The 13,068-nt window shown below is 35.2% G+C and overlaps 1 protein-coding gene across 1 annotated transcript in view; it reads right to left on the reverse strand.

Moving 5' to 3' along the window:
- Positions 1-502: 502 nt before the first annotated feature.
- The window catches only part of LOC134250774 (inactive tyrosine-protein kinase 7-like), a 70,930-nt gene continuing 58,364 nt past the window's right edge, over positions 503-13,068 (reverse strand). The window contains exons 19-28 of the mRNA XM_062733125.1: positions 12,236-12,402; positions 11,047-11,186; positions 10,327-10,474; positions 9,686-9,952; positions 9,429-9,577; positions 9,084-9,204; positions 8,692-8,862; positions 3,911-4,138; positions 2,232-2,464; positions 503-2,008 (exon numbers count right to left, since the gene is read on the reverse strand). Of these exons, the coding sequence (XP_062589109.1) occupies positions 1,388-2,008; positions 2,232-2,464; positions 3,911-4,138; positions 8,692-8,862; positions 9,084-9,204; positions 9,429-9,577; positions 9,686-9,952; positions 10,327-10,474; positions 11,047-11,186; positions 12,236-12,402 (2,245 nt within the window). The 3' untranslated portion in view covers positions 503-1,387. The remainder of the gene's footprint in view (positions 2,009-2,231; positions 2,465-3,910; positions 4,139-8,691; positions 8,863-9,083; positions 9,205-9,428; positions 9,578-9,685; positions 9,953-10,326; positions 10,475-11,046; positions 11,187-12,235; positions 12,403-13,068) is intronic.

Below are 13,068 nucleotides of genomic sequence, written 5' to 3' on the forward strand. Positions count from 1 at the left end.
ATTCCTGGCAGCATCTTGAACATTTTAATATCTTTTTAGACATTTTCCTGTCTGCACGCATAATTTTTACGTAGTGCAGTGCTCCATGACGCTTGATGACGTTCCGATTTTTGGCTGTGTTTTTACGCGTTGATCATTTATAAATGGCTATAAAACAACCATATACCCTCCAATTTTAATCAAAATTTCTCCCAGTGATATTTCATGAATACTTTAGCGACAGGTAAAATATAATAAATCTCTTTGCGCTACAAATGTGCAATTTTTAATTTTAATGAAAAGTCTTTGTGATGTAAACGTGCCAAAATGTAGCATGCTCCGTGAAGCAAGTTTTATCAATATAAAAATGCTGTATATTTTTCAATGATCACTGGAGGGCACCATATTTTTGTATATTTATTGGAAACTAGGTTAAGATTTTATCCGGAAAATTTAACCGGTTTCGTGGAAATAGCGCGCTCACAATAGAACTTGTCCGCGAACTTTTCTAACACCCCTCGTATATATAACCCTAGAAATATGCTGAAAAATACACAATATTGTATATGCACATTTAAATTAATTTACTGACAATATCTTTTGATGAGACTTCTAAAGGGCATTTTTGCACATTGTGCAGTTTGAATTTTTTAGAAGGTAATGTGTATGCACAGACACAAAACAAAAAAAAAAACAAACAACCTGTACACAATTTTTTTTAACTAATGAGGAGAATTCTTATTTTAGACAAAGTGGAACACAACTTAGCATCAACAAGCACTAAATTCAACAGCAAATACACACAAGCAGCTGCAGATACATTATGAATTTTGTAATGCATGTATGTACTTCAAATGTTCTATAAGCATACAAGTTCATTATCTGACATTTACCTAGTCAATTTTATTTAGACTGAATGACTTCAGTGAAGAAGAATCTATCAAAACATGAAACAAACAGACACACAAAACTCTATATTATAGTGTTTACCCTCTGGACCAGCAATAAGCCTAGTCTATCACATACTCTCAAACAGATCACACATACAAAGATCCAACAACATCAAACAAATGCTGAATTATACATGTATTTATAATACTGTACTATGTTATGTACTGAAATGTCAGTCAATGTGATCAACATTCACTTGCAGCAATAATTTTTTTTAAATCCTGCAATATCTAGTGAATAAATACTGATTAAGTAACAACTTTTCTGTGTAAAGAAATGGATTTCTTAACATTTGAGCTGATTGCAAATACAATAATATACTTTAGAAGCTAACTGCTTAATCAACAATTAATAAAGACTGGGCCCTCTCACCATGCACTCTCATCTTTCATTCACAGGCACATCATAAAATGTTCATGTACAAAAGCATATAACAATTTGTACGTGTACCCCCACTCTACACAGGGAGGGGGGAGATAGATGTTGGTAGACTAACCGTCTGACACTTAGTCATCATCTCACTGAGATGTAAACACAACTCACTGAAGGCCGGTCGATCTCGCGGATTGTCTGACATACATTTCTTAATAATATCTCTCAGTTCATATGGAATTTGTTCTGTCATTGGCAGTTGAATATCACAGATTTTGAGTTTTCTAATAACTTCTTCATCAGAAAGTGTGGGGTAGGGCAGCTCCCCAAGACTGAACACCTCCCACATGAACACACCGTACGCCCAAACGTCACTCTTTGTGGAATACTCATTCCTAAGTAACACTTCTGGTGCCGTCCATCTCAAAGGGAGAAGACTCTGGTTATAAAAAAAGTACTCCCCTGCATACACATCTCGACACATGGAGAGGGAAGATATTTTGAGCTCCATTCTGGAGGTTAATAAAATATTTCTGGCTGCTAGGTCTTTGTGAATAAATCTATGATTAGATAAATGTTCCATGCCTAAGGCTATCTGGTTATACATTGTCAGCTTCTGAGCGAGGCTCAATGGCGGAATTCGTGACGGAAATGGACGGCCATTAATATGACCCCTTGTGGCCAGTAAGAACTGTTTCAAATCCCCCTGGAAAAATAAAAATATCCATTTTAATCATGATAATCAGGTGAAATCTATTGTTTCTGGAGAAGAGAAAAACAGGTTCTTGTGTTTATATGTTATTCAAAGAACAGTGGCACTTGCATATACTGGTTGTGTAAATATGGTCCATGCATAAATATACTTCCTCATACCGTAGTAAATTATCATATAAATTAAAAAAAATATCATTGAAACAGACATTTCTTACCCAGTCACAATACTCCAGGATCATGAAATGAGGCTCAATCTCTCGACACACCCCCAGCAGCTTGATGATGAAGGGGTGGTCCAGTTTAGAGTACATTTCCATTTCCTGTCGGTACTCAAAGAACAGGTGCTCATCCTTCACCAACAAAGACTTGACCACCACTAACGTCTCAGGTTCTATGTCCCTGATCTCACAAGCCTTCGCCAGAAATACATCACCATACACACCATTACCTGTACAAGTAGGAAAACAGAAGACTCAAATTACTTGGTATGTGGGCTTTGTATATCATGAATTTATCAAATCAACATGGCCATCAGCAATATGTTGAAAAAGTCCTGCTATACAAAAAAATGTATCCTATGCAAAGAGAGATAACTCTACATGAAAAAATCCTATTTCCTTTTATTAATATTGCAGCGAATTTTATTAATAAATCCATAATATAACAGGTTAATAAAGTTTTCATTATTAAAATGTATTTAGAGAAATGTATTATCATCATAGAAGCATAGGTATTGGATAATATTTGTACATCTACTTAAAATATGTGATAAAACAACAACATTTTTTTGAATTCTTGATAACGTTCTGGTTAATTAAAATGAAAACTAACTAGAACTGTCCAAACGGGACAAAATACCCCCTGCTGGGTTTTTCAGAAGTAGGTTTTTCCATAATAAAGATATGTATCAAACACGAATTATGAAATTTTTCTTCCAGGGACCTTGAACTTCCCCAAATGACCTTGGGTCAAGGTCATGACACACCCTTGGGTCATGGGCAATCTTTGTGTGAAATGAGAACCTACCAAGTTTATCCATAAGAAAGATATGGACCGGACACGAATTATGAAATTTTTCTACCAGTGACCTTGAACTTCCCCAAATGACCTTGGGTCAAGGTCATGACACACCCTTCGGTCATGGGCAATCTTAGTGTGAAATGAAAACCTACCAAGTTTATCCATAAGAAAGATATGGACCGGACACGAATTATGAAATTTTTCTTCCAGTGACCTTGAACTTCCCCAAATGACCTTGGGTCAAGGTCATGACACACCCTTCGGTCATGGGCAATCTTTGTGTGAAATGAGAACCTACCAAGTTTATCCATAAGAAAGATATGGACCGGACACAAATTATGAAATTTTTCTTCCAGTGACCTTGAACTTCCTCAAATGACCTTGGGCCAAGGTCATGACACACCCTTGGGTCATGGGCAATCTTTGTGTGAAATGAGAACCTACCAAGTTTATCCATAAGAAAGATATGGACCGGACACGAATTATGAAATTTTTCTTCCAGTGACCTTGAACTTCCTCAAATGACCTTGGGTCAAGGTCATGACACACCCTTGGGTCATGGGCAATCTTTGTGTGAAATGAGAACCTACCAAGTTTATCCATAAGAAAGATATGGACCGGACACGAATTATGAAATTTTTCTTCCAGTGACCTTGAACTTCCCCAAATGACCTTGGGTCAAGGTCATGACACACCCTTAGGTCATGAGCAATCTTACTGTGGAGTAGTAGATTCTAATGTCCCTCTGTAAGAAAGATATGGACCGGACACGATTGCACAGACAGACGGACAGACGGACGGACAGACAGACGGACAAGGTGATTCCTATATACCCCCCCAAACTTTGTTTGCGGGGGGTATAATTAGTATTCACCTAGCATGCCAAATGAGGACAGTTTCTGTCTTGGGTAGACCAGCCTATCCAGACTCCCCCGCCGTGACCGAGTGTAGGAGGATGAGGATTGGGAGGGGTGAGAACTGAGTCCTGAGGCATGCGATCGATTGTCACTATCGCTACGACACTGGTTTCTTGACTCGCTGTCTCGCTCTTTGACCAGTAATTCATGCTGCTCCGTTGAGATGTGGCCATTTTCTGTCTTGGCTGTGAAGAAGCAGAAATGAAATATTAAACATTTTTTTCAGCATACAAACTAAAGATTCAATGTATGACAATATGTTAAAACGTTGTAATAAGGCCTCATGTGGCACCATGTTTTTTACAACAATAAATCAAACTAGGGCTAATTGTAACGGGAACCGTTACAGATGTTCCCCAAACGCTCCCCAACTCCCTTTTGGTGCCATACTCCCTTTAAGCTTCATTAAAAACGACAAACTCTATGCATTTTACACTTTAACAACGTTTCCCTGAAGTATACTGAGTATATTCAAATTTTAGCATTTGCACGCGTGCACATGTAAATGCATGTGCGTAATGACCATATTCTCTTGTCTACACTATCTATATACATTAATATGATAAGATAATAAAGCATTTAATCCAAAAGTATTAAAAAATACGCTTCATCAAGTGTATTTTTGATTTTACCCATCTCACGTGCATGCATGTGCATGATGACCTTACCTTTTTGTAGGAATCCACTATGTCTATCTATGTTCTAAATCCCATCCTGTTTGGTTGAAAATCAAAGGAGTTATACCCTTTTAAAGTTTAAGCCAATCAGATTGCAGCGCACGTGCATGCGCCTGTTTTCATGATACCTGCTATATATTATATTGTAGTATATCCTAATGCATGACTATGTTTAAAATTTCAAAGCATTTCATCAATAAACAAAAGAGATATTGAAATCTTTGTTTCAGCCAATCAGAGGGAAGCGCACGTGCATGCACGTGAGTTCGTGCTAATTTGACCATGTCATAATATCTAGACTATTAATATATCCTTATAGAATGAGTTTCAAAGCATTTCAATAAAAAATGTAAAAGTTATGGCTATAATAAGTATATCAGTCATTTAACTCATTTCACGCGCACGCACGTGCATGCGTATGCGCGCAAAATGACCTTCGTTGTGCACACCTACACTTGACACCTATTAACCCTAAAAAGGTTTTAACTTAGTTGGGTGAACAGTTTCTGAGAACACTCGCGGACAAAAAAAGTACCGGAGAACAAAGAAGAAAAAAAAGAATAATAATAATAATAACTAGTGCTAATTGTAACGGGGACCGTTACAGATGTTCCCCAAACGCTCCCCAACTCCCTTTTGGTGCCATATTCCCTGTAATCTCTATTAAATAAGAAATACTTAATGGAATTTAAACTTATCAAGGTCTTCCCAGAAGAATACAAAATATATTTAAATTTAAGCATTGTACGCGTGTTCATATACGCAACGGCCATATTATCTTGTCTACAATATCTATATATTTTAATATACTTGATATCAAAGATGTTATCCAAAAGTATTAAAAAATACACTCATTCAAGTGTTATAATTTTACTCATTTCACGTGCACGCACGTGCAAGCAAGTGCATGATGAATACACCTTCTTGTAGGAGTCCCTTATATTTATCTATGTTCTAAATCCCATCCTGTTTGGTTAAAAAACAAGGGAGTTATAGCCATTTGAAGTTTCAGCCAATCAGATTGCAGCACACATGCATGCGCATGATTTCAAGAATTTTTTATCTTACACGTATTGAAGGATATCTTAATGAATGACTATATTTAAAATTCCAAACATTTCGTCAAAAAACAAAATAAATATAGCCATTTAAAGTTTCAGCCAATCAAATTGCAGCACACGTGCATGCGCGTGATTTCATGATTTTCTTTCTATATCGTATTGTAGGATATCCTACTGCATGACTATGTTTTAAATTTCAAAGCATTTCGTCCAAAAACAAAGGAGATATAGCCGTTTAAAGTTTCAGCCAATCAGATTGCAGCACGCACGCATGCGCATGCTTTCATGAAAATTTTTATATATCATGCTGTAGATCTTCATAATTTAAGACTTTGTTCAAAATTTCAAAAGATTATGACAAGAAACATGAAAAATATTGAGACTTTAGTTTCAGCCAATCAGCGTGAAGCGCACGTGCATGCGCTTGAGATCTTGCTATTTTGACCATGTCATCATGTCTATACTACTAATATATCCTTATATTATGAGTTTCAAAGTATTTCATCAAGAAATAGAAAAGTTGCAGCTGTATCTATTATATTTGTCATTTCACGCGTTGCACGTGCGCGCTCTTGCAAGCACGTGCGCGAGGAACATGTCATTATGCATATACAACTAATATATACTTATATTATGAGTTTCAAAGCATATAGTCAAAAAATAGAAAAGTTACGGCTATATCTATTATACTGGTCATTTCACGTGTTGCACGTGCACGCTCTTGCAAGCACGTGCGCGGAAAATGACCTTGATTCCGCAAATCTACATAACATGTCTACTAACCCTAAAAAGGTTTTACCTACTTCGGATGAACAGTTTACAAGATCACTCGCGGACAAAAAAGTACCCAGGAAGAAGAAGAAAAATAATAATAATAAAAAACAGAGTAAAAACAATATGTTCCCCAACTTCGTTTGGGGAACATAATAACTAGAAAAGAAACTCGTTGCGAGCAACGAGAGGTCTTCCGTCCCATTCTGAAAAAAAACCCCGCAAAATCAAGCTGAAAAAGTGATAAAACTTTTTATGGAAACAAAAAAGATTGAACCCGGGTCGCCAGCATGGAAACACAAAGCGCTTACTGTGACGCTATTGGGACCACATCTCTAAATCTACTTGTATATTACTTCTGAAACAATTCATCTGTCTTAGAATAATGAAAGGCGGTCACTATTCATAGTTTTGCGTTAAACGCCACGAGTACATCTTCGCGCCAAACTTGCTCAAGATGATCACATCGGAATTTGTAACTTGAGTTGTAACAGTAATTTTTAGGATAGATAATCTATTAGTGATGAACAGATGATACTGTTTTCTTTCCTTTATTCGATATGTATTCAACTTTTTATTCCATGCAAAACCATATACAAGCATGCCAATGTTATATATTTCTGCACTATTGTCGCCATTTGTCTACTACTGAAGTCGGCCATGATACATTATTTCGTGCCATACGTCACAAGTAGTTGTTCACGCCATTCCTTTGAAATGTTTGATCTATTTAATGGATCTGATAGCTTCAATGAAAATTAGAAATGTATGTTCTTATAATCGGAATTTCGAGCGTAAGAAAGTATATTTATCACATTATACAAATATAATATCGTATACGGCCAAGTAACACTAAAGCTGTGAATTCGGTAAGATTTTCCACGAATTTTGTATTCTGTTTACCCCCAAAGTGGAGATGAGTTACACGTTCATGAAAAGACTGGAATGTTTCACTGAAAAAAAAATCACTCGCCCCCGACGGTCAAGGAATCTGATACTCTTCATGTTCAATAACTTGCATTTATTACAAGAATATTAATATAACCTTTAATAAACAATCTTTTAAAAAAAATGATTTTCTTATTTTTGTCTTTTCTATTCATTTAATATGTCATAAGCGTGCGAGGTAAAATAAACAGAAGTCAAGTAATACTTCAAAACATAGTGAATATTAAGTCAGGCAAGTTTCTTGAAAAGCTATTACTTATAACCATGGTTTAGGATAAGTTTTCCCTGGTGCAAAACAAAAGACTGTAGTCATCGTATTTCCACTTGTAGTCATGTTGTATTCTACTATGAGATGCAGACAAAAGCAATTTCAATAGAAGTTTGAGGAAACCTCATATTAAAACTATACTCAATGCAAGGTAATTGCGATGTAGCAATCTAAAGAATCCTTTACATTTCATAAATCTTTTTGGTAGAAGTTTCGTTCATCTAAACGCTCAGCTGACCTTGTAGAACCCGACTTGCTTAATGGCGGAGTTTACGGAGACCGCCGCCATCTTGGACACGCTTCAGATTTTTAAATGCGAATATCTAGTTTGTGGATTGATCAATTCTTAAATAAATTATATATTTGGCTTTTCCAGTAGGATCTTAATTACCATTAATTATATCAAAGAAAAATATTGAAAAACAAAAAAAGTTGAAAAAGTGCACATTTTAAATTCACTTCCTGTAGCAACCGGAAGTACTGACGACGCAAACGAAGGCAAAATTGCACATCTATAACTCATGGTCTATCATCTCTAAGAAGTCTCCAGTTAATATCTTGAGCCGTTTTCGAGAACATTCGAAGACAAAATTGCATTTTAAAATCAGGAAATTGCCCATAACTTGGCACTGGTAGTGAATTTCCCAACAAACGGAATTTTATATAAAATTCATATAATGACCTATAATTCCTAAAATTTTCATTGAAATCCACCGAATAGTTTACGAGAAATCGCCTGCACAAAATTTTGTCTAAAAAAAAAAGAATAATAATAATAATAATAAGAAACAATAGAATCACTATAAGGTCTTCCGTGAAGACGGAAGACCTTAATAAGAAACCGAGTAAAAACAATATGTTCCCAAACTCCGTTTGGGGAACATAATAAAGACAATTTGAATTTCTATTATTCTTTAGAAAGATTTTCTCATGCAAAAAAAAAAATATACCATTAACCAAAAATTTATAGACTTGTAGACTATTGGTAGTAATGGTAACACAATGTGACTTACATGTGGCTTTCCTATTCCTCCTCTGCATAAGAAGTCTATAGCTACAGTAGGCTGTCAGAGCTACGACCAAAGCTAAATATGCCCCTGCACTACACACAACAATGATAATAGTTTTCATCATGTCAGATCCTCCATCGTCATTAGATTTACCAATTGTGTACTCAATGGAGGCTGAAAAAAAGGTAATTGTGTAAATTAGTTTTATCTTGATAACAACAAAAAATGAATTAAATCTGTTAAAATATTAGTTCTGGGGGAAATGATTTGGAGTTGAAGAGGAAACATGAAACTGTTGCATATAGGATTTTACATTTCATGGAGGACATGAATTTGTGGGTCTCTTCCTACCATGAAAACAACAAATTATTTTAAACACATGGCTATATATTTACTTGAGACAGTAAGAAAGGCCTCTATGCGGACTTTTCCTGCCACGTTGGAAGCTTTACATCCATATCTGCCCTGGTCCTCCATGTAAACTTTGGAGAAAAACAAGGTGCCATTAGGAAAAAGCTGCAAAAATAAACAATGTAATCATGTTTAAAACTTTTTAAATTTAAATTTCAATCAAGTGCCTACGATGCAATTTATGCTATGAGTATGTTTCCCTTTACAGGGAGGTATTGTTAATTCAACACTGTGCTTTTGCTGATATGTTTTTATCAATTGTTGTAAATATTCATACTATGCATGAACATGAAAATAAGTTTGTTTGATCCTTAATAAGAAGCCAATACCGTAATCCTTTTACTGTCAATGTCTTGGAAGTAATTTTTGTCCCAATGGATTTCTGGTTTGGGGTCACCAATAGCTACACAGTGCATCATTGCTGGATGTCCTTCATAGATTGTCATGTTCTTTGGCCTTACTTGAAATCTGGGTCTCTCTGCAAAATCCAACCATACTATGCAATTCACCTCCCCCTCTTCAAAAAAATAATTATCATAAAAGTATTAAATATTTTTTCTGAGTACAAAATCAAACTCAAACTTACCAACAACATCTATGAAGACTGTAGTATTAATGGTGCCTTGCTTATCATTATAAGCAGTACAAGTGTATAGTCCCTCATCTGACCTTTGAACCTTGAAGAAATTCATGGTGCCCCCCATAGAAGTGAAGTGAGGGTCTGTATCTGTTGGAGTGGATCTCCGCCACACGATACGAACAGGTCCATCTCCCTCAGCCTTGCACGTTACTGAGGCATCATGGGATAGCTCAATGTAGGTATCTTTAGGAGGAGGATGAAATTTCAATTTCTCTGGTAAAAAAAATCATGTTTTTAATTTTATGATTTTCCTGCAAGCAAACTTGATTGTAGTACTTGTATCAAGCAAATATTTGAAACATGCAAAACACTGCTTGGTCAAAATTTTCAGTATTCTTATGTTAATCTTCTAAAATGAAGATAAAATGATGTATTTTTAAAACAAAGACCTTCAACCATTTTCCACTTTGTAATTTTACAAATATATCTTTTCTGACAAGCACACATTCTTTTGAGCCATATATTTCAGAGATTAAAAAAGTTATCTAGGTGCAAAAGTCTTAACAATGTTTTTTTCTGCTCATCGGATACAGTATGGTCACTTAAAGCCCTGCTAATCTCCCTTCATCACCTGTCAGTTGACCTACTTTTGACGTGGAGGTATGCCCCCTGGGATTCCACTAAGCTCTGTCCCGTTGTGTTGGCCACACATTTGTATGTTCCTGCATCTGCCATCACTGTCTGCTTTATTGTCAGGGTACCTTGCTTCAGGTCTATGATATGTCTTGTGGAACCCTTCAAGAATGGTGTAAATTAGCAGCTTTATATATTATTCAAATCTATTTTAATCATGTTCATCTCTTGAAAGCACTTACACATCACGGGGTCTTTAATCTTTTATAAAATCCTTAAAATTAAAGGTAAGGACATTTTTTTTTATCTTCTGAAGCCGATTACTGGAATTTTATATGAGATATTGAAAACCACAGAAAGGTCCTTAGAAGGCTGGAGGGAAACTTAAATAGTTCCGATAGATTATGCTTAGTCTTTTACAAACTGTATGAGAATTAGGGTTTTCAACCTTTTTTGCAAAGAAATTTTTGGTGTAAATTTTTACACTGCCAAACAGATTAATAAATGCTATATACTTATTACACTTCTAAACTAAATCTTCAAAATAAAAAAAAAATACATGTACATCTTTTATACCAAACACCTGTCAGAGTCCTAAGATTAGTTACATTAAAGAATAAAGTGCATACTTTACAATAATTTATTTAATAGTAACACTTGTATTATGTTGCTTTCTAAATTTTGTGTAAGACACTTGAATCATTTGTTGTTATAACCTCAATATGAGTACTGACCATTCTGATGAGGTTCCCATCTTTCTCCCAGATGACGGTAGTGACGGGGTATGGAGTCCCTGACACCTGACAACTCAACATAGCACTGCTGTCCTCCTCAACCGCCATGTTTAATGGCGGCCTTCTTATGGTAGGGGGCACTATATTAAAGAAAAATCTTATGTATGGTTGTTCTGTTTATAAACTGCAAGAGTCTTCTCAAAAAATTCTCTGAATAACAGTGAAGCTTTTTTTGAAGGATATTTTTAACAATAGATGCAGCATGCTAATGTTTGCCAACAATTGTCATAAGAGTGTGAAACAGGTTATCAACTGACAAATATTTCACAGAAAGAAAGAGGATACAAATATAAAAATACTACTGGTTGTTTCTTTGAAGTCAGATTAAAATATATAACACACATAACTCCGCAATCACTAAAGCAGCTTATTTTTTCACTCTTAAATACTGAAAATGGACCCCCCGTCTCTAAAAAAATCTATTTTTTTTTTTTACAAACATGTATGATGAACAAATTTTTGCACATAATTCAACATGTACCGGTATTTATAGCTCAGTGTTTAGAGTTGTGTTTTTTTTTAATCCATGAACTTATTGCTTCAAGATGATATATTTCAATCATTTACATGCAATTTAATGTTTATTTACTAGGTAAACCTGGTTTTGATTAATGCCATTATTTTTCTTAACCTGCTACGTAATTAAAACTAAATTTACTTTTTGTTTGTAAGATATTTAGCATGTGGTTTTATTCTATTACCATAATTTTGGTACTTTACGCCTTACAAGTTACACAGTAAATTTGCCTCATTTTGAATTACATCACCTCGGTGACAGGTGTATTCTTTCCTGATTTTTGTTTTTGAATCCATAGAAGATTTGAAGAATTCCTCCTGAAAACACCAGATGCTCTATAAAACTAACCTACATTGAGTTAAAGTTTGAGACTCCCAAATGTTAATCTACACTATGTTTTTGTCTCTGGAACACTGATTTTTTTAAAATACAGCACCAACAGATGATCTGGAATTGGCAATATCATCCAGCTGTCATGTTTTAATCTTGTTAATCTGTACAGTTTATGTTAACTTTTTCATTCAAGTACAAATTTTGTTATCAAAACTATACTTGAAAAGTGTAATATGTTTCGTAATGATCTTTGCTTAAAAAGTATTTCCTCTGAATTACCTGAAACAATAATCCAAACTTTCTGTTGATTTCTACCAGCAATGTTTTTAATAATGGCAGTGTAATTGCCCGAGTCCATCTCTTGTGGTCTCTCAAAGATGAGTTCGGTTTCGTTGACATGAATGTTGCCGCTTGTCCCAATGATAAGGTCACTTCTATCCCGCCATCTACAAGTAAAGATGAGTGGTTGTGATCAATTCTACATACAGTACATGATCCTTAGGTTAAAACTAACCTGATCAAATTTAATCTAATTTACTCTTCATTGAGAACTACCAAGATGTTTTCCCACTACATCTATCTTTTAAAACTAATCCTTTTTGCTAAGACACTAATTTAGCAAATTTTGCTTCATTGATTTAATTTGATCCAAGTGGCAACAGTAATTTTGAGGAAGACATGAAAATTGAGTTGGCTATCTGGCATATTGCTGCCTATAATTTTGCCACTTGACTTATTTCCAGCTTTTCTACCTACACTACCAAAATTTCCCTCAACCACCTGAAAAGTTCATCCGAGTATAATGCAGGCATGGCTATAGAATTTTTTTTTTTAAAGACAGGAAATACAAAGGTTGCTTCCTACTACAAGTCACTAGGGGCCATGTTTTCCATCAAAGTTGTAGTGAAGTTTAAAGGGGAAAAACAGGAACTAAAGAGATATAAGCTCGATGCAGAAGCCCTAGTGATGACAGACCTATATCCAAAACCTAAGCTGAAGGAAGAAAGGTTTTTGAAGTGAATGATAAAGGTTTCATGTCAAAATATCTTGACATTACTGACTGCTGAGCTTTTTTTGAAATACTCTCTGCTTGTTACAAATGAAAGAGATAG

Source organism: Saccostrea cucullata, unplaced genomic scaffold (assembly GCF_032062105.1).
Source record: "Saccostrea cucullata isolate Sc308-1 unplaced genomic scaffold, CSIRO_AGI_Scuc_v1 ctg1802, whole genome shotgun sequence".
Lineage (NCBI taxonomy): Eukaryota > Metazoa > Mollusca > Bivalvia > Ostreida > Ostreidae > Saccostrea > Saccostrea cuccullata.